At 35.4% G+C, this 27038-nt stretch overlaps 1 protein-coding gene across 1 annotated transcript; it reads right to left on the bottom strand.

Moving 5' to 3' along the window:
* Positions 1-15240: 15240 nt before the first annotated feature.
* Positions 15241-15985, bottom strand: LOC127127366 (senescence associated gene 20). The gene has a single exon (XM_051056527.1). It carries the CDS (start codon positions 15875-15877, stop codon positions 15401-15403), a length of 477 nt encoding a protein of 158 aa, XP_050912484.1. The 5' UTR covers positions 15878-15985; the 3' UTR covers positions 15241-15400.
* Positions 15986-27038: the final 11053 nt, after the last annotated feature.

Consider the following 27038-nt stretch of genomic DNA (forward strand, 5'->3'; position numbering starts at 1 on the left):
GAGTGTTGTCCATGGCGAAGTAGTCCTTCCTATCAAGATAGGACCGCAAGTCTTCAACACTACCTTCCATGTAATGAACATTCGTCCTGCCTATTCCTGCTTATTGGGACGCCCTTGGATTCATGGGGCAGGTGCTGTAGCTTCATCTCTCCATCAAAAGTTGAGATATCCCACAGAGGATAAAATTGTCACCGTGTGTGGAGAAGAAGAGTACATTGTCAGTAGTGTGCATACCTTCGGATACGTCGAGATGGATGGTGAATTCATTGAGACTCCTTGTCAGTCATTTGAAGTAGTTCCTCCGACCAATCCTGTCCTTAAGCCAACTTCCGGTGTGCCCAAGGTTATTCGGACTCCTCCTGCTATGATTTCCCTGAAGGACGCTCAAGCTGTGGTTGAAGATGGTGGATGTACTGGTTGGGGTCAACTGATCAACGTACCCTACAAGTCTGATAAATCTGGCCTGGGATTTAACTCTGAAAAGATGGTCAAAGATCAAATCAATGCTGCAGAAGACGCTGACAGCGATTGCGACCTGGATAGCTGGATTTTCCCAACAATCGGCGACGGACTCAATAATTGGAAGGCTAAAGACACTATCCCGATTTCCTTTAGTCAGGAGTAATTGTTATTGTCTATTTTGGTGTTGCAAATTTTTGTTTTTTTTTACAATTGAACTTTTCCAAGCATTGTGTCTATGCCCGGGGCACAATAGCTAATTTGTTAAGGGTTTTGTCATCTTCATAAGCATATTCATATTCAATAAATCAATGGACTTTCTGCATTCAAATATTGCGCTCTTTATCTTTTCTGTCATCTTCCGAACGAGCTATGTTTTCTTACACACACTCACGTAACGAATTGCAGATCCATACCCACTCTGGATCCTGTTGACAATAGTTCTACTACTGTTCATTATGACTTTGAAAATCCGATCTACCAAGCCGAGGATGGAAGTGAGGAAGATTGCGAAGTACCTGGAGAACTTGCCAGACTGTTACTGCAGGAAGAAAGGACTATACAGCCACACGAGGAGTCAGTTGAGACTGTAAATCTGGGTACTGAAGTAAACAAGAAAGAAGTCAAAATAGGAGCAGGCTTGGAAAACAGTGTCAAGAGAAGGTTGATTCAGATGTTGCATGACTATGTAGAGATTTTTGCTTGGTCTTATGAAGACATGCCAGGACTGGATACCGATATAGTAGTGCATTGACTGCCAACGAGGGAAGATTGTCGTCCTGTTAAGCAAAAGGTTCGTCGCATGCGTCCTGAAATGTCTGAGAAAATCAAAGCCGAGGTTATGAAACAGTTTGATGCAGGTTTTCTGGCTGTTACGTCTTATCCTCAATGGGTTGCTAATGTGGTACCAGTGCCGAAGAAGGATGGCAAGGTGCGAATGTGTGTAGACTACAGAGATTTGAACAAAGCGAGTCCCAAAGACGACTTTCCACTTCCGCACATTGATGTTCTGGTAGATAACACCGCTCAACACAAGGTATTCTCATTCATGGATGGATTCTCAGGTTACAACCAGATTAAGATGGCGCCTGAGGACATGGAGAAAACTACGTTTGTGACGCAATGGGGCACGTTCTGTTATAAAGTAATGCCATTTGGTTTAAAGAATGCAGGGGCAACGTACCAGCGTGCTATGGTGGTTTTGTTCCATGATATGATCCATCATGAAATAGAAGTATATGTGGATGACATGATAGCCAGATCTCATACCGAGGAGGAACATCTCAATCATTTATACAAACTGTTTGAGAGGTTGAAGAAATACAAGCTGAGATTGAACCCGAACAAATGCACCTTTGGAGTAAGATCCGGTAAACTCTTGGGATTTATTGTCAGTAGCAGAGGAATCGAGGTTGACCCGGCTAAGGTGAGAGCTATTCAAGAAATGCCAGTTCCCAGTACAAATAAAGAAGTCAGAGGTTTCTTGGGACGCTTGAATTACATTGCCCGATTTATCTCCCACTTGACTGCTACCTGCAAACCCCTCTTCAAGCTACTGAAGAAAAATCAAGAGATGATATGGAATGAGGAATGTCAAGAAGCTTTTGACAAAATCAAGAAGTATCTTCAAGAACCTCCAATTCTGATGCCACCAGTTGAAGGAAGACCTCTAATCATGTATTTGACCGTGTTAGAAAATTCAATGGGGTGTGTGTTGGGGCAACATGACGAGTCTGGTCGAAAAGAGCATGCCATTTACTACCTTAGAAAAAAGTTTACCGACTGTGAAACAAGATACTCACTGCTCGAGAAAACTTGTTGTGCTTTGGCCTGGGTTGCTCGCCGACTGAGACAGTATATGTTGAATCACACCACTTTATTGATTTCTAAGATGGATCCTATCAAATACATATTTGAGAAACCCGCTCTCTCCGGAAGAATAGCAAGATGGCAGATGATTCTAACAGAGTACGACATCCAGTATACTACCCAGAAAGCAATCAAAGGAAGCGTGCTAGCCGATCATTTGGCTCATCAAGCAGTGGATGATTACCAATCTATGAATTTTGAGTTCCCAGATGAGGATGTCATGCTTGTTACTGATTATGAAGAACCTGGACCGGATGAAGGACCCGAACTAGGATCCCGATGGACTATGGTTTTTGATGGATCTTCTAATGCATTGGGCAATGGTGTTGGTGTGGTAATCATTTCTCCCGAGGGTTACCATACGCCTTTCACTGCTAGACTATGTTTTCATTGTACCAATAATATGGCTGAGTATGAAGCATGTATTTTGGGACTCAAGGCTGCTATAGACCGGCGGGTCAAGTTTTTGAGTGTGTACGGAGACTCAGCATTAGTAATCAGTCAGATCAAAGGAGAATGGGACACTAAGCATCCGAATCTCATCCCTTACCGAGAACGGGTGATGACATTAATCCCATACTTTGAAGAGGTTACATTCGAACATATCCCACGAGAAGAGAATCAGTTGGCAGACGCATTGGCTACCATGTCATCTATGTTCAGAGTCAGATGGGACAATGAAGCTCCCATGATCACCATTGAGCGATTGGATGAACCAACACATTTTTATGAGCTTAATACTGATGAAGTGGAAGAGAAACCTTGGTTCCACGAAGTAAAAAGATATTTAGAAGCTCAGGAATACCCTGAAGGGGCATCCATCAATGACAAAAAATTCCTGAGGAAGTTCTCCGCTAAGTTCTTTCTGAGTAATGGAGTATTATACAAACGTAATCATGACTCAACTTTGATTCGCTGTGTGGATAAAAAGGAAGCAGAAGAGATTATGGAAGACATGCACGGCGGTATTTTCGGGACTCATTCTAGCGGACATACAATGGCCAAGAAGATTCTGAGATCATGGTATTATTGGTCTACTATGGAAGCTGATTGCCATCATCACTCCAGAACCTGTCACAAGTGCCAGACATATGCGGATAAAATACATGCACCTCCTGCTCCACTGAACGTGTTGACCGCACCTTGGCCCTTTGCAATGTGGGGCATTGATATGATTGGGGAGATTAAACCTACTGCTTCTAATGGACATCGTTTCATCCTTGTTGCTATTGATTACTTTACAAAGTGGGTAGAGGCCGCCTCATTTGCTTCTGTCACCAAGAATGTGGTGGCACGGTTCATCAAGAATAGTCTTATTTGTCGGTATGGCATCCCTGAAAGAATTATTACTGACAATGGTACTAATTTGAACAACAAGATGATTACTGAACTCTGCACGCAGTTCAACGTAAAGCACCATAACTCTTCTCCGTACCGACCAAAGATGAATGGCGCTGTAGAAGCTGCTAATAAGAATATCAAGAAGATCATACAAAAGATGACGGTGACGTACAAAGACTGGCATGAGATGTTACCATTTGCTCTTCACGGTTATCGCACTTCAGTACGCACTTCGACAGGAGCAACTCCTTTCTCTTTAGTCTACGGAATGGAAGCTGTTTTACCAGTGGAAGTTCAGATTCCCTCTCTAAGAATCATGAAAGAGGCGGGCTTAGATGAAGATGAATGGATTCAGACTCGGCTCGATCAGATAAACTTGATTGATGAGAAGAGACTTGCGGCTGTTTGTCATGGACAGATATATCAGAAGCGCATGACCCAGGCATTTAACAAAAGAGTCAAGAGACAGGTATATCAAACTGGCGACTTGGTGCTTAAGCGTATCATTCTACCACAAGGTGATCCCAGAGGCAAATGGATTCCCACGTACGAAGGGCCGTTTGTAGTTAAGAAGGTATTCTCTGGTGGAGCCATGATACTAGCTACAATGGACGGCGAAGACTTCCCGCATCCCGTGAACGCAGACATAGTCAAAAAATACTACGCATAAAAGAGACCTGCTAGGTCGACGTACCTAGGCAAAAGTAAGGGCATCCCGGCGAACCAAAAAAGGTTCGGGCAAAAATTAGGGATAAACATAAAAAAATGTGCACCCGGCAAGTCGAAAACCTGAAAAGGCGGCTTGGGCAAAAAGGGGTATTCTGGTGGATTGAAAACCTGAAAAGGCGGTCCAGGCAAAAATTAGGGATTAAAGCGTATGACTATGTCCCGTTCTCAGACAGCTTCATCCAAGTTCAAAGGACTGAACAAGCTAATCACTTCTATCCGACAGCAGGAGATGAGAGGCTTGAAGACATAATGGCAGTAGTGGAATTAAATTCAATAGGACGTTTTCGGCATAGCTGTCTCTTTGTTTTCTTGACAATTTCCTCTTCCTAGGATTTTGTCTCCTTGTACACAAATTGCCTGTTTATAGGCCCTCTTTCAAATCAATATAATTTTGTTTCCAAAAAGATGATTTCATTTTTACTTTTCTGTTTTGTTTGCGTAAACGTCCATTGATTTAATTTGAATTGATTTATGCATTTGAATATGATCAAGGTTTACAAAAAAAAATTGCATGCCTAAAACAGAAATAGTAATTACTACTAGACTTCAGGATCGAGGAGAAGGTCTAATCATGCTTTCCAATGAATCCGTTGCTAATACTATTCCCCAGCAAAGCCAGTCATTCCAGAAGAGAGTGACATTACTAGACAAATGGGTCATCTCTTCCACCCCCAGCCAGGCTTCTGTTGAACATTTCTACCATCATACAGAAATCAAGCATCCCTAGCTAAGGAAGGGTCATCAATACAAATATCTCCGACCAGAAGACTGAGATTTATTTCCCCAGTAGAGTCCCCTGGAAGAACGTTTCAGACCCATAGTGCATTCATTACATCATTTCACATCACATACCTACATACAATTTTCGTTCCGCATCATATACATTACATCATTTCATAACATATACATGTATGCAATGCTCTCATTTATTCCAGACGCATAATTCACTCATTACATCATTTCACAGCATACGCATGCATACAACATTTGCATCTCATGCATCATGACATGGCATGAAGCTAACTTTATTTTTCAGGTCAAGTATCCTCTTGATACAATCAAAACAAAGGTCCATTCAGACGGACATCCTTATCAATTACATTCAGGATTCAACTACATCTTTCAGATACACTCCATGACAACATTCATTCGGACATCCTCCTAACGATGGCATCTATAAGCTCATCCCAAATATGCATTGCAAATACAGCATACACAAATACTATCAGATATAGCCTAGCGTACGGTTCATCCTGATTCATCTTAACATATGACTCCTTCAACTCAAATACGATCTAGCGTACGATCCATTCTGACCTTCGACAACTCAGATACGATCTAGCGTACGATCCATTCTGACCTTCAACCATTCAAAGACAGTCTAATGTACGACCAAGTTAGACCTTCAAGTCAGATTCTGCAAATACAGTCTAATGTACGACCAAGTTAGACCTTCCAGTCATCAAATACAGTCTAATGTACGACCAAGTTAGACCTTCCAGTCATCAAATACAGTCTAATGTACGATCAAGTTAGACCAGATTCTGCTCGAATACAGTCTAATGTACGACCAAGTTAGACCTTCATCTCCTCAGATGCTACCTAGGGACAGATACGGTTTAATGTACGACCCAGTTAGACCTTCATCTGCTCAGATGCTACCTAGTGACAGGTACATTTCTGAATTGTAGTCTAGCGTACGACTACCCCCTTTTCATCATCAGATCCAGCCTAACGGACGGCTGATTCTGCTCACATACAGTCTAATGTACGACCCAATTAGACCTTCAAGTCCTCAGGTGCTACCTAGTATGCGATCTAGCGTACGATCCATTCTGACCTCTCATCCCCAAGCACAGCCTAACGAACGGCTCATTCCGCAACTTGGATAAGATCTAGTGTACGATCCATTCTGATCTTTCCTCCCCAGTAAGGTCATCCGCCTAATGAACAACTCACTCTGGTATTCAGATACGGTCTAGCGTGTGATCCATTCTGATTTCTTTATCCCCAGCAGCGTATAACACACTCTGACTCCCCGGTGAAGTCGACAGAATAATGGAGGACTCACTATATGGTCTAACGTACGACCCGGTATGACACCCATGTCTTCAGATATCGTCTAACGTACGACACAATCTGAAGCTCTCATCATCAAACTTCCTGGATGGCATCTTTAAGCCCATCTCCATCAAGACTAACTAATTGACAAATGCAAATTTTTGGGGCGTTCTAAGTGTTCAATAATCTTCCACCTCCAGACCACGAATGGCGTACATACCATCCTAACTCTCTCGGTTCAAGAATATTGAACAGGGGCAGCTGGCATACCCCAAAATTTGCCCATCAATAGTTCAAGATATTTTTCAAGGGCATTCCGACTCATTTTATGGCACTGATCTTAAAGGGACAAAGGCCCAGCTCACGAATGGCCCAATCCAGAAAATGGCCCAAAATGGCCTGTTCGCTACACGCTCGCCTAGCGAACGTTACGTTCGCTACACGCTCGCCTAGCGAACGTTCGCTACACGCTCGCCTAGCGAAGCAAACGTTCGCTACCAGCTCGCCTAGCGAAGCTGACAGACAACAAAAAATTTCGGGCTTTGGTCTGAGCCCATTAGGTCATGAAAAAGGGCATTATAAATACCAGCACTTCAGTAATGAAAAGGAGACGAAAAAAGGAGAGAGGAGAACTCTAGCAAGCAAACCCTAGCGCTCACAGACGGAAAACCCTAAAGGAAGCCCTGAAGGAAAAGCCGGCGGCGGCAAGGTCACTTCCGCTCAATTCGATCCGATCAGCCAATTCAAGGTTACAATTCGATTACAAACAGGTTGGCATTGCTATTACTACCCTATGTTCTTAATTTGCACATGGTATCATGATTGAATTTATGAAACTATCTTAAGTTTTACATATGAATTTAAGTATGCATGAACCGTTGAATGTCTAACCACATAATCTCTGTAATGAATGCTATAAAGTGTGGAGCTTGCTGCCATTATATCGTTATTAAAACCGGAATCCGCAGCCGCTCGCTAGCACATCGCTAAGCGAGCATGCAGCGAGTATTCGCTAAGCCTTCGCTAGGCGAGGCAGGCGCGAACCTGACAGTAGCCGACTTTTCTATTCTGATTTTTCATTCATGTTTTATCATGGCCAGGCATTGTTTATCTGATCATATTACTGTTGCTTTTGCGGTGTAATCCTCGATTGCACCCTGATTTGGTATTCTAACCCGTTTGCTGAATGTTGCAAAGGTTCACACGTCCCAGAAAAAAGACCGCCGTTAGGTCTTCCACTTTATTTGTGGGATACCCTTGTGGAGGCTCACCCTAAATTGCTTAATTAATTTTAATGTGTTAATTTTAATAATTAATTTTAATGTGTTAATTTTAATAATTAATTTTAATGTATTAATTTTAATGTATTATTTTTAATGTATTGATTTTAATGTGGAGATTCATCATAATCACCTAATTAACTTTAAAATATGGCCTTTAAATATGTGATCTTGGACCTCTCTTTGCTGCCTTACGGTATTACGGTATAACGGTCATGTCCCGCGAACGTGGGGATACACTTAGCAATGGCCCTTCGATTAAATCATCATAAAATAAATCATAGTCCCTCGGATGTTGCCTTCGAATATATGATTTCGTCCCTCGATGACCCTTCGGTGTAGCCTACGGAAATGATGATCGTCCCTTCGGATGCTAAGGTATCCTTACAACTGTTGCCTTCAATGACCTATCGATGACCCTTAAACATCCAAAAGGGTAAAATTACTTACTTCTCAATAGTAAGGACAGTTTTACCCTCATAAGGATAGGAAATGCCCATAACGACCTTAGGAAGGTATAACTCTCAAATACTGGATCATAACCTAAAACATTTTCCACCCCTCACACTTTGCAAAATCCTAGAAAATCACCACTTGGTATACATTCATACTAGAATCATTACCGAGTTATGTTTTCCCAAACCATTTTCAAAATTAAACGAGATAACCACTTTGTATACATTCATACGAGAATCATTACAAAGTTAAATTCTCTTTTTCAAAACATTTTCTAAACAATTCACCGACACTTTTCAGACAAAAATATAAGTGATCCAGCAATTAAGAGCCCATGGATAACCATGGATACAAAGGGTGCTAACACCTTCCCTTTGTATAATGTACCTCCCGAACCCAAAATCTATTGAGGTCTTTCCTGTTCTTTTCCACCTTTCCTTATTGGATAAAAGAAAAGTCGGTGGCGACTCTTGCTATCCGCGACATTGCGATAAAAAGCAAACACCCCAAGTCAGTTCACCGTATGACACACGTGCTCTTCTTTCTCGTGATCTCCTCCCTTCAACTAATTCTCCAATTTTATCAAGCACTTCAAGTGTACTTAGATTTTTCTCATTTTAGGGAATCTCTATTTGACTATTATTTGAGTTGCTACTCAAATATCTTGTTTCACCACTTTCTTCTTTAATTTGATCATCACTTTCATCTTCAATGATGCCATCACCCTATTCTAATATGTCTCCCTTGGTTTCCTTGTTTGTTTTGCCCCATTCCTAACTTTCTTCTTATTCAAAATTACATTCTTGTTGATGATAATTTTCTTTGAAACTGGATCACATAATCTCCATGCTTTCGATTCTTCAACGACTCCAAAAAAATAAATCTACTTTTATCATCAAACTTGCTCCTTTTTTGCTCTGGAACATGGACATGTGCTACACATCTGAAGATTAAAAAATACTCCACCACTAGTTTCTTACCACTTCATGCCTCTCCTGGTGTTGTATTTTGAACTATTTTTGTTGGCCATCGATTTTGAATATGCACACAACATCAGGCCATAAATGTTTGAGAACTTATTTCTCACTTAGCATGGATCGTAAAACATTCATAATCGTCATGTTCTTCCTCTTGGCAACTCCGTTCTACTGGGGTAGAAGCTATTCTCAATTGCCCACTGATGTCTTGTGATTGACAAAATTCTCCAAACTCATTTGAGTTGAACTCACCACCCTTGTTTGTCTTCAAACATGTTATGTATGCCTTTGTATCCTTTTCAACACAAGCCTTAAAGTTTTTTAATGTTGAAAAGCTTCTGATTTTTCATGCAAGAAATAAACCTATATTTTACGAGTAAATTCATCGATAAAACTTAAGATGTACCTCTTGTTGCTGATAGAAGTTGGCATGATAGGACCATATATGTCTGAATGGATTAGATGAAGCGATTTCGATGCCATCCATAAGCTTTTCTTGGGTATAGGATCTCTGTTGTTTCCCAATCAAACATATGGTGCATATCTTCTCTAGAGGCTTCAACAAAGGTGAAGCAATTACCATCTTATTGATAGACAAAATTCTCAATTCCTTGTGATTCAAATGCCCAATTCGGCAGTGTCACATATGATCTTCTTTGTCAGTTAGTCCTTCAGTCTTTAAGCACATAAAGCTCTTTTTTCCCATGGAGGCTAACACAAAGAAAATTATGTTCCCACCCATATTAGTTTGCATAATCAAACCTCTCTTAGGATGAAACACTTTCCAAGTCCCATTTTAAATTAAAATAGATAATCCTTTCTCTTGAAGTTGTCCCAAGCTTAATAAATTGTTTTAAGCTCAGGAATATAGTAAACATCAGAAATCACATGGGTTATGGCATTCACTTCCACTGTTATGCTTTCTTTTTCAACCAGTTCCACTGTTGTGTCATTCCTAAGTTTTATTGTTCGACTAAACTCTTCTTCTAGATCAAGGAACCATTATATCTTCCAGGCCATGTGATTACTGCATCCTGTTTCGAGGAACCACACCTTGTCCCTTTTTGTTTCATGATGCTCTACATATGACATCAACAAAAGCTCATCTTCTTCTTCTAACTCAACATAATTTACTTTCTTTTCCTAGTCAGAACATTCATATTGAAATTGTCCTAACTTATCATATTTGAAGCACTCAATGATTGATTTGTTTATAGGTTGTCTTCCTCTTCCTCGACCACGTCCTCCTTTGAATACACCTCGAACTTTTCCTCTGCTTGCTCTGTCTTTATGAGCCACTTTGAACAGATGTTCCTCCTTATGATGGCCCCGCATCCTCTGTTCTTGAACCAACAGACTCTCGTGTAATTCATCAATTCTTAACGTACTTAAATCATTTGACTCCTCTATTGAGAAAACAACATAACTGAATTTAGGAGTCATATATCTAAGTACCTTACTGACCACTGTACTTAGCTATATTGTCTTTCCATTTAAATTCATTTTGTTTACTGTAGACAAGGTTTGACCTAGGTAATTGTCTACCTTTTATCCTTCTTTCATGGTGAGAAGCTCAAACCCTCTTCTTAGTTCCTGAAGTTGTGCCCTTTTTACCTTAGTGGATCCTTGATACTTCTACTTCATTGAATTCTAGATTACCTCCGATGCCTCATTTGTTAATAATTGTCTCTAGAATTTGTCTATTTATTTCCTAGAATACATAGTTTTTGACCTTCAAATCTTTGAGTTGGGATTCCTCCACCATCTTTATTTTTACCTCATTTGCTGATAATGTCCCAATTTTTGGCGTCAGGATTCCTTTACCCATCAGACTCTACATCTCCTTGTTTTTCATTAAGTTCTCCATCGTCATCGTCCAATAATCGTAATGGCCATCGAATCTTGGGATAAAGGGTTGCAGAAACTTCTCCGATGTTGACATTTTGTTCTCTCTCTCTCTCTCTGTGTGTGTGTGTGTGTGTGTGTGTGTGTGTGTGTGTGTGTGCATGTGTGTTTGTGTGTATGTGTTTCCTACTCTTTCACACAATCAAGCCTTTTACATAGCTCTAATACCAATTATTAAAACTCAAAAACTGATATAGCCAACTGGAAGATTTTTTTTTATTGAATGATAGCAAATATACCAAATATCAAGCAAGTGTATAATATTCAGTACCAAACAAACAAGGCGCTTAGGGGGATAAAATTGAAATGAAACAACTCTTGAAACTGTTGGATGATAACAATTACGTGTCTAGGTACCGAATGTGCGAGGATGAAGTTACTTTTAGAGATATATTTTGGACTCATCCTGATTCCATAAAGTTGTTCAACACGTTTCCTACGATGCTCATACTTGATTCAACGTAAAAGACCAACAAGTATAGACTTCCATTGTTGGAAATGGTTTGTGTTACCTCAATTGAGAAGACATATTCTGTAGGGTTTGCATTTCTAGAGAGTGAGAAAGAGGAGAGTGTTACTTGGGCCTTAGAGATGTGTCGGGAAATGTTGAAGGACAAAGTTGAGATGCCTAAAGTCATAGTTACCGACCACGACATTGCCTTGATGAATTCGGGTGCAAAGGTATTTTCTACTTCTTACGCATTACTTTGTAGGTATCACATGACAAAGAATATGAGAAGTTAGGTTAAACCCGCGGTAGGGGTGAAACAGATAGAATCTGAAGATGGAAAAATGGTGAAGGCAGGTGTGGTTGTGAAAAAAGTAATGGATGCATGGAATCATATAGTAAATTCTTCCACAAAAGAATTATATATCGATTTCATTATGCATTTCAGGAGTACGTGTGAAAAATATCCTGATTTGTTGAAATATGTTGAAAGTACAATTCTTGACTAGGTGAATGAGAAGATTGTTTGTGCTTGGACTGATAAGGTTAGACACCTAGGAAACCACCGGCTTGAAACCACCCCCTCAACCGGTAAAAACAAAAGGTGCTCCAAAGAAGCCCAAACCTACATCGAGTGACAACTCAACGGTGAGGTCTCCTTCGTATTTTGAACATGTTGACATTGTTTTCCCGGACTCACCACCTCCAAAATCTCTAAAAAAAGTGTTTCCAAAGGAGATCGCATTAGCAAACCACCTCCTACGCCGACTTGAAACTAAAGATTTCATTTATTGACGAGATGCTAGTTTTTATGAACAAAAACATCGAGTGGATCATCAATGCTAAGGGGGATGGTAATTGTGAATATTGAGTTGTTTCGGCTTTACTCGATAAAGGAGAAGATAATCATACACTTGTCCTCCACCAACTTATCCAAGAGTTGAGGAATCATAAAGAATCATACACACAGTTGTACGGAAATAAAGAACACTTCAATGAAGTTTATGAGTCTCTTGTTCCTTGCCTTAGTGGTCCGGCACTAGAGGCAAAATGGATGCACTTCCTTGAAATGGGTCACCTCATAGCATGTGTGTATGATAGGTGTGTGTTGATCTTACACGATACAGTTTTTTTCGGAAACCTTTTTCCCATTGCGTACCTCCCCACCTCTAAATCCAAATGATCGTATTATGTGTATTGGGTGGCTTTCAAAATCACGGCATTTTGTTCAAGTTTATTTGAAACAGTGATGCCTTATACCATCTACATCATCGAAGTGGACGACTCATTCAACAATAACAACCAATACTTGGCCGGACCATTTTATGAAAAGGATGCAAGAGTTCCAGAATTGAGCAACATTGAAAAAGAATCAAATGCACAAAAGTCAAAGTGGGTATCTCCCATAAATTTAGCCGGTGACAAATGTTTCAATTCGTTTTAATTTTGTGTTTCGCCGGACAAATAAGTGTATGTAATTGTGTCTCAATATTAATGAAGTGTAATTTATTCAATTTGTTCATTTGTAAAAAAAAAGATTATGTTTCAAAGGTTATGTTTTCAAACCTATTCAGGAGAGGTTCCAAAGATGCATCTTCGGAATAAGATAATATGGTGCATAATCGAGGATATATCTCTAAAATCAGCATGTCAGGTTTTGACTGGTCCACAATTGTCTACAACTTCTATAAATTAAGGTGCCATTGTTTCTTATTTCACAAAAATTGAAAATGTCTCAAATGTCACAAATAAAAATCAATTGACATGTCGCAAATGTCTCCTTCTCTAACGCAACCCCCAGACGAAACTTTAAGCTCGCCGATTACACACCTCTTGAAGTTATTAAATACGAAATCCATCATCTCCTACCTTACGGAGACAATCGAAGAATTGTGAAGCTCGAGAACCGTTCACTGTCGATTAACAACAGAGTGAAGATTAAGTTCATCAACTTTGAGCTCAAGACGGTTGCAAATTTAAGGGCTATGTCGAATATATTTTTCCGTTTCAAAATAAAAGTTTCGCTCAAGTTGAAAGCAAAAATTTCAAGATTGGTCGAAGATATTTTAAAGATGTTGAAGCATCCACCTAGATATTGAAGTGTGATGTTGCATTTTATGTTAAAAAATAATCTATATAATGCTTATTTTATGTTATGAATGCTAATTTTATTTTGTCAAATTATATTTTTTTGGTGTCTGCTTCTATTAGTGGTGTGTGTAACGCTCCAGACTACTTTCAGGATTATCGACTGACACCATAAATCAACATGAGTCTTTTCAGCATGCTTTATCCTCATTCACACTATGGAATTTTTATTTGTTAGACTACCAAAAATATTAAAATGAATCATTTATTTTGAAACACATTTTTATTTCAAATGAATCACCCATTATAAAATGAAGTGAATAATTATTTTAAAATAAATTTTATTTAAACGACGGTCATCCTGAAATGAAGTGAATATTATTTTAAGGAAGTTTAATGATCCATTGCTAATCTTCTAAATCCATTTAATTACATGAGAAAAAAAATTGGTGTTATTAATGAAAAATAATTGTCACATTAGTGTTGGGAGAGTTTTTCACTCAGGATTATTGAGCATTATGAGACTTCTTCTTTTAGAGCAACACCTTTGTGAGAGACACACCACATATTCACCCAAAATTTTAAGGTGATAGGTGAGTGAATTCTCTCACTTATAAATACTCAAGTCTTCATATTTCCAACAAATATATGACTATTATCCACACCTCATCCCATTTTTACGGCAGACACTTTGTCACCAATACTTTTTCAAGTAGAAAAAAGTATAATGATATTGCAATTTCAATGACCAATAAAATTTTTAGTCAATCAACTTAGACATGCCAAATCTCTATTGTTGTCGAGTTTTACCTAAAGAGTTTCACTTTTCTCTTCATCTCTCTCACACACAATCGTAGGCAACCATACCAATAACTAACACAGAGCCATTATTCTTAAAAACATCTCACATGTTCGGATTTATTCATTTTAAGGAGAGAGAGATAAATCTGTTTTGCTAAAAAAAAATCTTTTGGATACCAGAAAATTATTTATATTGTTATCTCCAAAAATTATACTTCATCCTCACTAATATAAACAAATTTATTTAATTTTTTATTATTAACAAATGTAAAATATCAAAATTTAATTACCAAAAAATAAAAATAAATAAATATTACATTTTATTTTAATTTTAAAACTGATCCAAAAATTAAACAAGTAAAACAGTTACTTTAGATTTTTCAAAAGTAAAAAATTAATTTTCTCTCATTATTCTTATAAAAACAATTTTTTTTCAAATGTTTCTTTTAAAGTACATTTTAGCAAAATCAATTTTTTAAAAATTATCAAATAAAATTAGTGGAAAGATCCGATAAGAAAAAGAGATTGAAGGATATTAATTCAAATTTCATACAATTAAAAAATACTATATTCAATTATAATTGAACGTCCAATCAAGATCAAACGATTTTGATTTAAAATTCATAATTTTAAAAATATAAAATCCGCCAATTGTTAATAACCCCTTAACTGCATAAATGCGGCAAAAACACAATTGCGAGGAATTTGATTCGAAGGGATACCTTCACTACACATAAACGTTGAGTAAAGTGGTTTGGACACATTTTTCATGTCATTCTAAAAGAAAAGAAAAACAAGCAAATGAAAGGGGAAGAGAGGAACAAAGTACACAAACATGATATCTTTGAACTCTTATTCATTCTTTTTCCTTCCAAATTGGTGATAACTTCGCATAACCATTAACCACAAGACATGAAAAGGATGTACACAACACATTACATTAAAACAACCAAATAAAACACAAGACACAAACATTGTCATGTGTTCTAAATAGCCAACACAAGTCCCGGAAGTGACCTACGATAAAGATCACGAGGTTGACTTCTCCACAATGTCATCATACTATCATGCTTATGATGATGATGATCTTCTTCCCATCTCAATGGCCTCAAATCTCTCACAACAAGCCATGTATTAAAATACTCTCTAAATTGCGTAATCAACCCATTTTTCAATGTCCAAACATGAACCCAATAAGCTTCACCTTCCCAACCTTCAACTATAACACAATCCCCAATTGAACTCACACTTCTTGGCTCAAATTTGAACCCTTTTTTGTGATCTATCTCACCCGTTAACACCTTCATCATGTGTTGACATTTTGGTGGACCATGGAACCAATACTCGAGATCACTTGCTAGCAATTTTGATACCGTTTGGAATTCCATTGCTCCTTGGCCTAGTAATGCTTTGTAGAGAGTCTCAACTATGGACTTGTTTTGTTTTTCAATCATTGAGTCCATTTTAGAGAGAATGGTTACTTTGTTGAGTTACCACTGATTTTTTGCATGGCTTGGAGGGTCACAATTTATAGGGTTAGATGTTGAAGTTTGGCGTGAATAGTTTGTTCTAGAAATGATGCATAGACGGTTGAGATTGATTGGTTTATGAGGTGAAGGATTGGATGGTAACGTTTTGATACGACAAAATGTGTCACACCAGAAATATGTATATATTAAATCATAGCATATGGTACTAAGTGGGAATGCATTTATGAGGAGAAAACGATGCCAACTTGTCGATGTATGTGCGTTTTAATTTCTGCCAAAAAGCAATTTTTTTTATGAGTTGGTATTTGATTTTCGGTTAAGCATTATTTTAACATTACAAAATTGGATTTATAAAGATTATAATTAATTGCACGCCACTCATAAACACATTTTATGTTCATATACATTTTATATAATATAAAAAAATATTAACATGTAATTTTTCACAATTAAAATGTGAATGGAACGTGATTCAGAATCTAAAAATAAATGAGCGAATGAATTTTTGAATATTATAACTTAACTCAATTCTCATTACCTTAATTTACAAGAGGATTATGTTGCGTTGAATAAACTCAGATATAAATATTTGATCGTAAAGATGCAAATTTAAACTGTGCAATTTCAGCAACTAACATTTTTATATATAATTGAATTTTTTTTTTATGTTTAAAGTGCGATTCAAATAATAGATTAACGAAACAAATTTTAAATTGTTTATTTGATTTAATTAACTCAATTCTTACAAAATTGATATGTTAACCGATTATAATTATAAGTTTAAGATATTTAATTTAATGTGATATTCTTAAGTGTTTTTTTAAGTATGAGTAACTAACCCTTGAGATCTTTGGTTTTTAGTTAAAGGAGTCTTTTCTTTGAATCTTTAGGTATAATCTAAAAGTGCTATGAACTTGAATTGATGTTTTTGGAATGTAGGAGGATCCTCCAGTTTTTCAGCATAGGCAACAACCTCTCAAAAGCATTTTGTGAATGAGTTAAGGACAGAGAAATTTGCCTTTTTCAAAAAGTTAAACGCTTTATGGAGATTAAGTAAGCAAAAATATATAAATACAATTTTTTATGTGACATCATGAGATTCATTTTATGTTTAGTTTACATTTAGAGCTTAAATCCTCTATGGCTATTCTATTGTTGCCACACTTGTACACCTATTATAGAGGATTCAAATTGCTCCAATTTTAGATATTTTGTGTTAAAAATTAGATATTTTTTTTGCTGAATAATATTTTTTAAAAAATTATACAAAGGTCATTACAATTTACAATAGACAGAAAAGAATTTGCTACTCCAATATGCCATGAGGTACAACATTTAGTTTTCTCTTAATTTAAGTGACTCTAGTATTATATAACAATATGTTTTTCAGATTTTGTTATATTGGTAGCTTCAAAGAGGCAATTTACCACCACTTCAAAATCACAATCAATAAATATTATTTTATCCGGCATCTAAAATTATTTTATAAATTTTTAAGAGCGGGTAAGGTGGTCGAAAATTTTAGACGGCTCTTAAAATAATGATGAATGATGATTAGAGTGGTAGTTAAATGGTAGTCGATAGTAATTAGATGGGTAGTTGTTGGTGGTCAAAAAGGTGGTTAAAATCATATTAAGTGATGATCGGATTAGTTATAAGAGGTTGTAATCGATAATGATTAGAATGGTGGTCAGTGTTGGTCGGAGTAGTAAATAGAATCATATTAGATGGTGATGAGACTATTATCATATATGAATATAGTGGTTGTTATCTGTGGTTGGATCGGTGATGAATGATGATCGAAGTGGCGATCGAGAGTGATCATAATTGTCAATAATGAATGGTAGCCGTCGAGATAATGGTCATCAGCCACTCATGATGATCGTGATGTGTTTTCTTTGAAACAAAAGTAAAAATTATAAAACTTACTTTTTATGGTTTTGATAGTTATGTGAAAATATTTTTCAAATTAAGCTAATAATAAATTCAACCGAATTTTAGCTAAACATATTTTATTTTTATTTTCTTAAACAAAAAACTTACAACCATCGACCAACCTTTTGTTTTTAGGTGACATAGAAATTCTCAAAATTCTCAAAAAACTTACAACCATCGACCAACCTTATTTAGAATCTATTTATTTTAAAAATTCTTTAAATTCATAATTCAAAAAAATGAATTTTACATTTAAAGAATATGATTTATCCTCTACAATTATATTAATTCAACATATTTCATCTAAGCACATTCTAAGAGTTTATTGAAAATTCTGGACAAATTTTCAAATGCTTCAATATAAATTATTTAAAAAAAAATTGTTTGGACAGAGTGATATAAAAATTTATTATTAATTTTTTTATTCATTTAATTAATTTAAAAACTTTTGTAACAAAAATGATTCAAATGATAATTTTAAAAGTTGAGTCAAATTCAAAATATGTGAAATAGGGACCGATTTATAAAATATTAAATATTTGGTCAAGCCCAGACAAAAAGATAAAAAGAGAGGATTGTGTTAGGAAATCGACAGTCAGCATAAAACTTTGTCGGATCTCTATGGCATAAATCAACTATTGAATGTTAAGTCGTTGCCCGTGAGCAACGCGTTGTATGACTTGAGTACAGTGTTAAAAGAGCAAGGAAAGTTGCGTCGTTGTCCGGTTGTAGTGAAAAATAAGCAAGGGTTTTCATATTTTTGTGAATACATGTGAGTAAAAAAGTTAGTTCATGAGAGGAGGATTCACTTTGGATCATGAAATATAGGGACATTTATTTGAAATTTTATAGAAATAGTTGACGTTATGGTTATGAGGAAGATCAATTTTATGTTCCTACAAGAAACTAAGTGGACAGGTGAAGAGCGAAAGAACTAGACAACTCGGGATTTACGTTTTGTTACACTGAAAAGTTAAATCAAGAAATGTGGTGGGGATTATCATGGATAAGAAGTGGAAGAAGGATATTGTGGATGTGAAAAGAGTAGGAGATCATAGCCTTGAAATTTATAGTGGAACAAGACACCTTTAATGTTATTAATGTGTACGCGCCTCAGATTGGGTTAGCATAACACCTTAAGGTAAAATATTGGGAGGATTTAGAAGGTTTAGTTCATGATATACCCCAAGGAGAAAACTTTTCTTAGGAGGGTGTCTCAATGGACACGTAGGTATGGGGAGGTGAATGCGGAGGGTAAATCCATCATGGATTTTTGGTCGGCTTTGGATATTTACTATAGAAAATACATAGTTTAGGAAAAAAGATGAACACCTTATCAGATATAAAAGTGAGGTAACGAGTTCTTAGATAGATTTCTTTCTTATTAGGAAGTGGGATATGAAGATTTGCTTGGACTAAGTTATTCTAGGAGAGAGTTTGACTAACCAACATAGAATTTTCGTTATGGATGTAAGAATTAAAGGGAGAGAAAAGAGAAGAAGTAATATGGCAACGCCATAGATCAAGTGGTGGCATTTGAAGGGGAAAACAAGGAATTTTCCAGCACAAGATCTTGGAGGGAGGGTTTGGACAACCAGAAGGAATTGCAAATGATATGTGTAAAAAATGACCCAAGAGATTAGAAAAGTAGCTAAAGAGACGTTAAGTTAATCAAGAGGTTTTAGACCTAGGGATAAAGAATCATGGTGGTGGAATAAAAGTGTCCAGAGTAAAGTTAAAGTAAAAAAAAAATTGTTTTAAAGAGAGGTCTAGGTGTAAAAATTCATAATCTTGGGAAAAGTACAAGAAAGCTAAAAATGAAAATAAGAAGGCGGTGAATGAAGCAAGAACCAAAGCTTTTGATCGATTATACCAATCTCTAGGAGACAAGAAAGGAGAAAAATTTATATATATGCTTGCTAAAGAATGAAAGAAAAATACTAGAGATTTGGATCAAATGAAGTGTGTTAAAGATGAAGAAGACGAAGTCTTAGTTCAGAAAAAAAGATATAAAGGATATGTGGAAGACGTATTTCTACAGTTTATTTAATGAATGATATGATATCTCACCAGAGTCTAGCATACTCAACATTAGAGAAGAGTACTGGAACTATAATTACTATCGTCGAATTTAGAAACATGAGGTAAATAAAGTGTTTAAAAGAATGAGTAACAGTAAGGTTGTTGGATCAGACAACATACCTATTTAAGTGTGGAAAATTCTTGGAGATAGAGGTATTGAGAGACTCATCAAACTCTTTAATGAAATTATAAGGTCAAAATGCATGTCGGATGAATGAAGAATAAACACTTTAGTTCCATTCTATAAGAACAATGTGGATATACAAAACTGTGCAAATTATATGGGGATTAAGCTTATGAGTCATACCAATAAGTTATGGGAAGTAGTGATTGAACGAAGATTAAGAAAATTTACTCAAGTCACCGAGAATCAATTTGCTTTTATACCGGGAAGATCGACCATGGAAGTGGTTTATCTTTTACGGCGTGTGATGAAGCAGTATCGGATGGACAAAGCAAGACTTTCACTTAGTTTTTAATGAATTGGAGAATGCGTATGATAGAGTGCCTAGAGAGATTTTGTGGAAATCCCTAAAGGTATGTATGAAGGGGTATCGACTAGTGTTTAAATACAGGATGGGGAGATAAACAATTTTACCATTACAATTGGTTTGCATCAAGGTTCAACCATAAGTCCCTACCTTTTTACCTTAATTTTGGATGTACTTGTGGAACACATCCAAGAGCTAGCACTGAGATTCATGATTTTTGAAAATGGTATAGTCCTTCTTGGAGAGTCGAATGAGGATTTAAATGAGAGGTTGGAAACTTGGAGATGAGCTTTAGAAACGCATAGTTTTAGCCTAAGCGGAAGAAAGGTGGAGTATATGGAATGTAATTTCAATAAAAGAATACGCATTTCTAACCTAAAGATGAAAGTTGGATACCGTATTATCCCTCAAGTCACATAGTTTAAATATCTTGGGTCTGTTATACAAAATGATGGAGAAATAGAAGGAGATATAAACCATCGAATTCAAGTTGGGTGATTGAAATGGAGAAATGCATCATGTGTTTTATGTGATGCAAAGGTATCGCTCAAGCTTAGGGAAAGTTCTATCGGACTGCGGTAAGACCTGTGATTTTGTACGGGACATAATGTTGGATGGTTAAAAATTAACACGAGAATAAAGTAAGTGTAGCAAAGATAAGGATGTTGCGGTGGATATGTAGTAAGACTCAACATAATAAAATTATAAATGGAAATATTAGAGAGAGTGTCGGGGTAGTTCCCATAGTAGAGAAGATGGTGAAAAATAGACTTAGATGGTTTGGACATGTAGAGGGAAGACCTCTAGATTATGTAGTAAGGAGAGTATACCAGATGGACAGAAGACAACAAATTCAGGGACGAGGAAGACCCAAAAAGAGTATAAGAGAAGTTATTAATAAAGATCTCAATATTAATAATTTGGATAGAAGCATGGTCCTTGATAGAACATTATGACAAAAATTGATCAATGTAGCCGACCTCACCTAGTGGAATAAGGCTTTGTTGTTGTCGTTGTTGTTTTATATTTTAAAAGAGTCCTTTAAATTATTGTCTATAACATTAGACAAAAATTGTGATTCTGTTACAAAAATGATGACGTGTAAATTTACCATTTGATGTTTGTAACATTTAACTCAACGATAATGCCACCGAACATAATGTTTAATGTCCATGTGAGAGCTACTCGACCATATTACAAACTAATGATTCAAAATATATAAAGACAAGTTAAGGCACATGATTAAGGGTGAACTTTAAAAGACCTCAATTCCTTTGATATTATTCTTAACATTTGATTTTCTTTGCTCTAAACATCATAACATATTGTTCAATTTTTTTATTTACTTCAATATTTTTCTTTCTTGACGATGCTTATGATAATTTTTTTATTCTCTGTCATTATCAAAACCATATTTATCTGTACATCACATAAAACCTCATACTCTTCCTTTTTTATGATGACAATGTATTTCTCAGGGAGGTGGTAAAAAAAGATTAAGATAGAAAGGTTTGTAGTTGTTAACTTTCCCTCACTAATAAAGAGAGTATACATTACATTAAATGATAGTATACTTATCCGCTTTTGATATAATTAAAAAAACAGGGAAAATAAGATGAATGAGAAAATAAACAAATAACCAACATATATAACACATATTTCACATTGAGAGAGAGAGAGAGAGAGAGAGAGAGAGAGAGAGAGAGAGAGAGAGAGAGAGAGAGAGAGAGAGAGAGAGAGAGAGAGAGAGAGAGAGAGAGAGAGAGAGAGAGAAGAAAAAGGAAAATAATCACATAATAATTTAATCAATGCATGATTATTTTAGAATTTCTAACTCAGTTCTTATGAAAAAGAAGTTCTCTTTAGGAAATGGCTTACTAAAAATATATTCTAGTTGATTAGATAAAGACAAAAACCCAATAATGCAATCCTCTTTTTTGACATGACCCCTAATAAAATGGTGTTGATGCACTTAATCAAAAAAGTTTCAAGATTAATCCCATAACCACTTATTTGTTGTTTCATCCATATTACTTTCGTACAAAAACTACCCACGTCAACTTATTATGCTCTAACCGTGGATAACGTGACACTTCTTTATCTCTTGCTATGCTAGGAGACAATCAAGTTACCAAGCAAATGACATGTACCATCGGTACTTTTCAGATCTAATTTAAAACTATATAAATTGGAATCATAGTATCCAACTAAAGAATAATAAATTTCTCCGGGATACCAAAAATCCATAAGTCGTGTGCTGATGAGCTCATAATGCGTTTGACCGCAGTGAAGTGAGATTCTTTGGAGTTTGATTTAAATCATGATCACATACAGATAAAAAAACATTATATTTGGATGATATGTAGTAATATATATAAGAGAACTGATCATACTTCAATATTTGCTTTCCTCCACTGATTTTCCTCCCCCAATCTTTGTCTAAACTACACGAAGTTCTCATGGGAGTTGAGATCAGTTTTGCTTTTTCCATTCAATATATTTTTAGAATCTTTTTGCAATATTTTACTTGATTTATGATGGTTCCTTTTTTTGATTGATTAATTTGCAATTCAATGCAGTACCAAAGCTCATTCATCTTAGACATTACAAATTCACTTTGCATTATATCAGAGAAATCCTTACATAAAGACTAGTTAGTAGCACCGAATATGATGTTATAAATATAATTTTTCACATGTAAAATGTCATGCTCAAAATTTTTAATAAAAATTGTTGTATAAGCTTTCCGCTTTGAAATTAATTTTGAAGCAAAAACTTACTTAAACAATCATACCAAGTGCGGGAGACTTGTTTTAAAATGTAAGGAGACTTTTTCATCTCAAAGAAATTATTATGAAAAGAGAAAAATTTGAAGCTAAAGCGATGATAAACATACCATTCCTCTTGCATGTAACAATTTGAAAACATGTTTTTTACATCCATTCAGAAGAGTTTGAAATTCATAACGCATCAAAAGTTAAAAACATTCTTATGGCTTATGATATAGCTACATGGGCACGGGTCTCATAAAAATTTATTCATTTCTATTTATTATATCCTTTGTAAAGAAGTATTTCTTTATTTCTTAAAAAAATTCCGTTGTTGTTAAGTTTGTTGCAAAAAACTCATTTTTTTTCAATCAATAGATTCGTCATAGGTCTGGGAACACGTTCTCAAACATTATTTCTCTTAAATTGATTTAGCTCTTTTTATATAGCATGAGACTAATGTTCATCAATGAGATATCAATTGACATCATTTGGCTAAACTTGGCTAACAAAATCCATAAAATTACATACCTGGTTAAAGGAGTGTCAAGTGGTTACCCCCTTATATATGTCCCATATTACGTTATGGATTGAATGGTCTATTGTTGTTTTTTTAATCTATTGGTAGATCTTGATGATTATTTGTTTCCTCAACTTCATCATTGTTTTTGTATTCATTTTTATCTTTGTCTTTTTCTTCAATTTGATTTATGTCTTTAGTTGGTTTTTTGTCTTCTAGGAGAGTTTTATCTAGAATACCTGCACAGTCAAACACTTTTATCTCTACAAAATTGGGGTTATTTTCATTAAAAGAAATATGAATTGATTCTACTATAGTCAGAGTGTGTTTGTTAAGTATTTGAAAAGTTTTTCTAGAAGTAGAATATCCTAAGAAGAGAACTTCATTAGATTTAGCATCGAATTTACCAAGGTTATCCTTCCAATTGTTAAGGAGAAAGAACTTGCATCCAAATACATGGATGTGATAAATATTAGACTTCCTTCTTTTTTATGTTTCATAAAGAGTTAACTTTAGAATTGGTCTTATCAAGTCACGATTCATTGCATAGCAAACAATGTTTACCGTATAAGTCCAAAATTATTTAGGAAGGTTGTGTTCATTGAGAATCATCCTTGCTATCTCTTCAAGTGATCTATTTTTTTGTTCCACTATCCTATTTTGCTAGGGAGTTTGTGTAGTACAAAAAGTATGATCTATGTCATTCTCAAAATAAAATTTCTTAAATTCTACATTATAAAAAATTCACCCCATGATCACTCCGGATAGATGTAATGCCTAAGCGTTTTTTCCTTTTGGACAACTTTGGATAATTTTTGAAAGAAAACAAACATGTCTTTTTTATGACATAAGAAAAGTGTCCTATTATAGGGAGAATAATCATCCATTATAACAAGGGTATAATAATTACCACCAAAACTCGTAGTGTTGGATAGGCCAAAAATATCCTTGTTCATCATTTGTAAAAGCCTATTTATAGAAATAACATTTTTAAATTTAAAGGACACCTTTACTTGCTTACACTTTTGGCACAAATAATATAACTAATTCTTTTCAAAATACAAGTTTGATAGACCAATTACTAATTCCTTGCGGACCAACTTTTTCAAATGGTTCATATAGATATGGGTGATTCTCCTATGTCATAGCCACTATTCATCCTCTTTACTTAAAAAAACAAACATAATTTAAAGGTAATTTACTGAAAGTCATAATATAGTTATTTTCATTTCTTGAAATAGTTTAAATATTTTGATTGTTTTTCAGTTTTTTACGACCCTGCATACAGACGAATCAAATGTTATTTTGTTATCTTTGTCTTATAATTGACTAATACTAATCAAGTTATATTTTAAACCTTAAAATAATAAAGCATCCTCAATCATTGGGTTAATATAATTACCAGCCGTGACAAAACCTATGTTCCTTCCTTTATTATCATCACTATACAAAATAAAGTCTCCCTTTTTTAGAGTAAAGGAAGAAAAGAGAGCTATATCTTTATTCATATGCTTTGAAAAACCACAATCAATATACCATTTAGCACTTGAGAGTGTAAAGCATACCTGTAACATAAACTTATATTTTTACTTTAGGTACCTAAATCGTTTTGGTTCCTCTAACGTTACTAAAATGCAGAGAATCTTTATGAGTTCAAATGAGCCATGATCATAATTTATCTTATAGAGATAAGATGAAGAATGCTTATTTTTCATGTTATATTCATGTTTATTTCTTATAAAATAAGATAAACCAATATGTTAATTTTATCTATGTGCTCACTTTTAAGCATCCCCAAAAGAATCACATCTCAATGCAGTCAAACGCATCATAAGATATCTCACTGACACATAAAAAATGAGTTTATGATACCCCAAGGGAGTTGATTGTGACTTATTTGGGTACACCGATTTAGATTATGTTAGGTTTAGATTGGATGGGAAAAGTACCAATGATATGTGTCACCTACTTAGGAACTCGTTTGTCTCCAAGCATAGCAAGAAACAAGCAAGTGACACACTATCCACAAATGAGGCATAATATGTTACTGCAGGTAGCTGTTGCTGTCAAATTACCTAGATGAAATAGAAACTTGATGATTACAATGTTAATCTCAGAGTTGTCCTGATAAGATGCGACAACACTAACACCATAAACTTCACTAAAACATAATACTTCACTCTCGAGCTAAACATATTGAAGTTTGGAACCACTTTATCATGGATCATGTAGAAGAAGGGGAATGCATACTTGAGTTTATGGCCTAATCTAATCAACTCACTAACATTTTTACAAAACCACTTCATAAAGAAAGTTTCTTTTTCATAAGAACTAAAGTAGGAATTTTAAACCAATCATGCATTGACTAGCATTCCTATGCATCTCTAAATGACAATATGTGATATATGTGTTTTGCTTGTTTTCATGCCTTTTGATTATGTCAAAGGGGGAGAAGTATACTCTTAGGGAATATATTATATTCTCTACTCATGTGAGAGAGAGTTTAACCAATCTAAATTTTATCTACCTGGTTTTTCTTTTAACACCTCCTTGAGAGATGCATTGTCATCATCAAAAATTGGGAGAATACGGATCTATGTGCTTGCAAGTATGAAGTTAATGATCCTGATGCTGACAAAACATTCTGATGTTTTGATGACGACAATGATGCACTATAATCCTGGTGATATATCTTTTCAACTCCTTGAGAATGGTTATTAACTTGAAAACATCTGAAGTCTCATCAAACAAAATATTCAAGGCTCTAGTAGAGTGCTTCTCATATTGGAAAATCTGGTAAAAGATGAGCATGGAATATTTAGTGTTAATTAGGGGACTATTAGCTTAATTAGGGAAACTTTTTTTAACTACATAATCAATTAGATCCTAAGGTTAATCAATTAGATGAAGTATAATTGATTATGATAGTCTCTCAATGATTGGCAACGACTATTTATCCAAACCTTTCATATTGGACACAAATAATCGATTATTTTGTAAGTTGAGTTGCACCTAAGAGGGGGTGAATTAGATACTATGAAAATTTTCTAGGTTTTTTTTTACTTGTTTTAAGAATCTTTCCTAAGTGATTACTATGTGATGAAAGCGGTAAATGCAGAAAGATAAAGAACACCGAGAGATATCCTAGTTCCCCTCACAGTTCGAGAGTACTCCAGTTTCTTTTCAACATGAAAGATATTTTACTATTAGGACTTATACAAGACTTTTCCTAGTCTTCCTATACATACACTAACAATCACACCAAGAACAATCCTCTTAGATTTTTCACTAAGGTCAAAAAGAGAACAATCATCCATTTAATGAACCTCTTGTTTCCA

Source organism: Lathyrus oleraceus, chromosome 3 (assembly GCF_024323335.1).
Source record: "Lathyrus oleraceus cultivar Zhongwan6 chromosome 3, CAAS_Psat_ZW6_1.0, whole genome shotgun sequence".
In the NCBI taxonomy this organism is placed as follows: domain Eukaryota; kingdom Viridiplantae; phylum Streptophyta; class Magnoliopsida; order Fabales; family Fabaceae; genus Lathyrus; species Lathyrus oleraceus.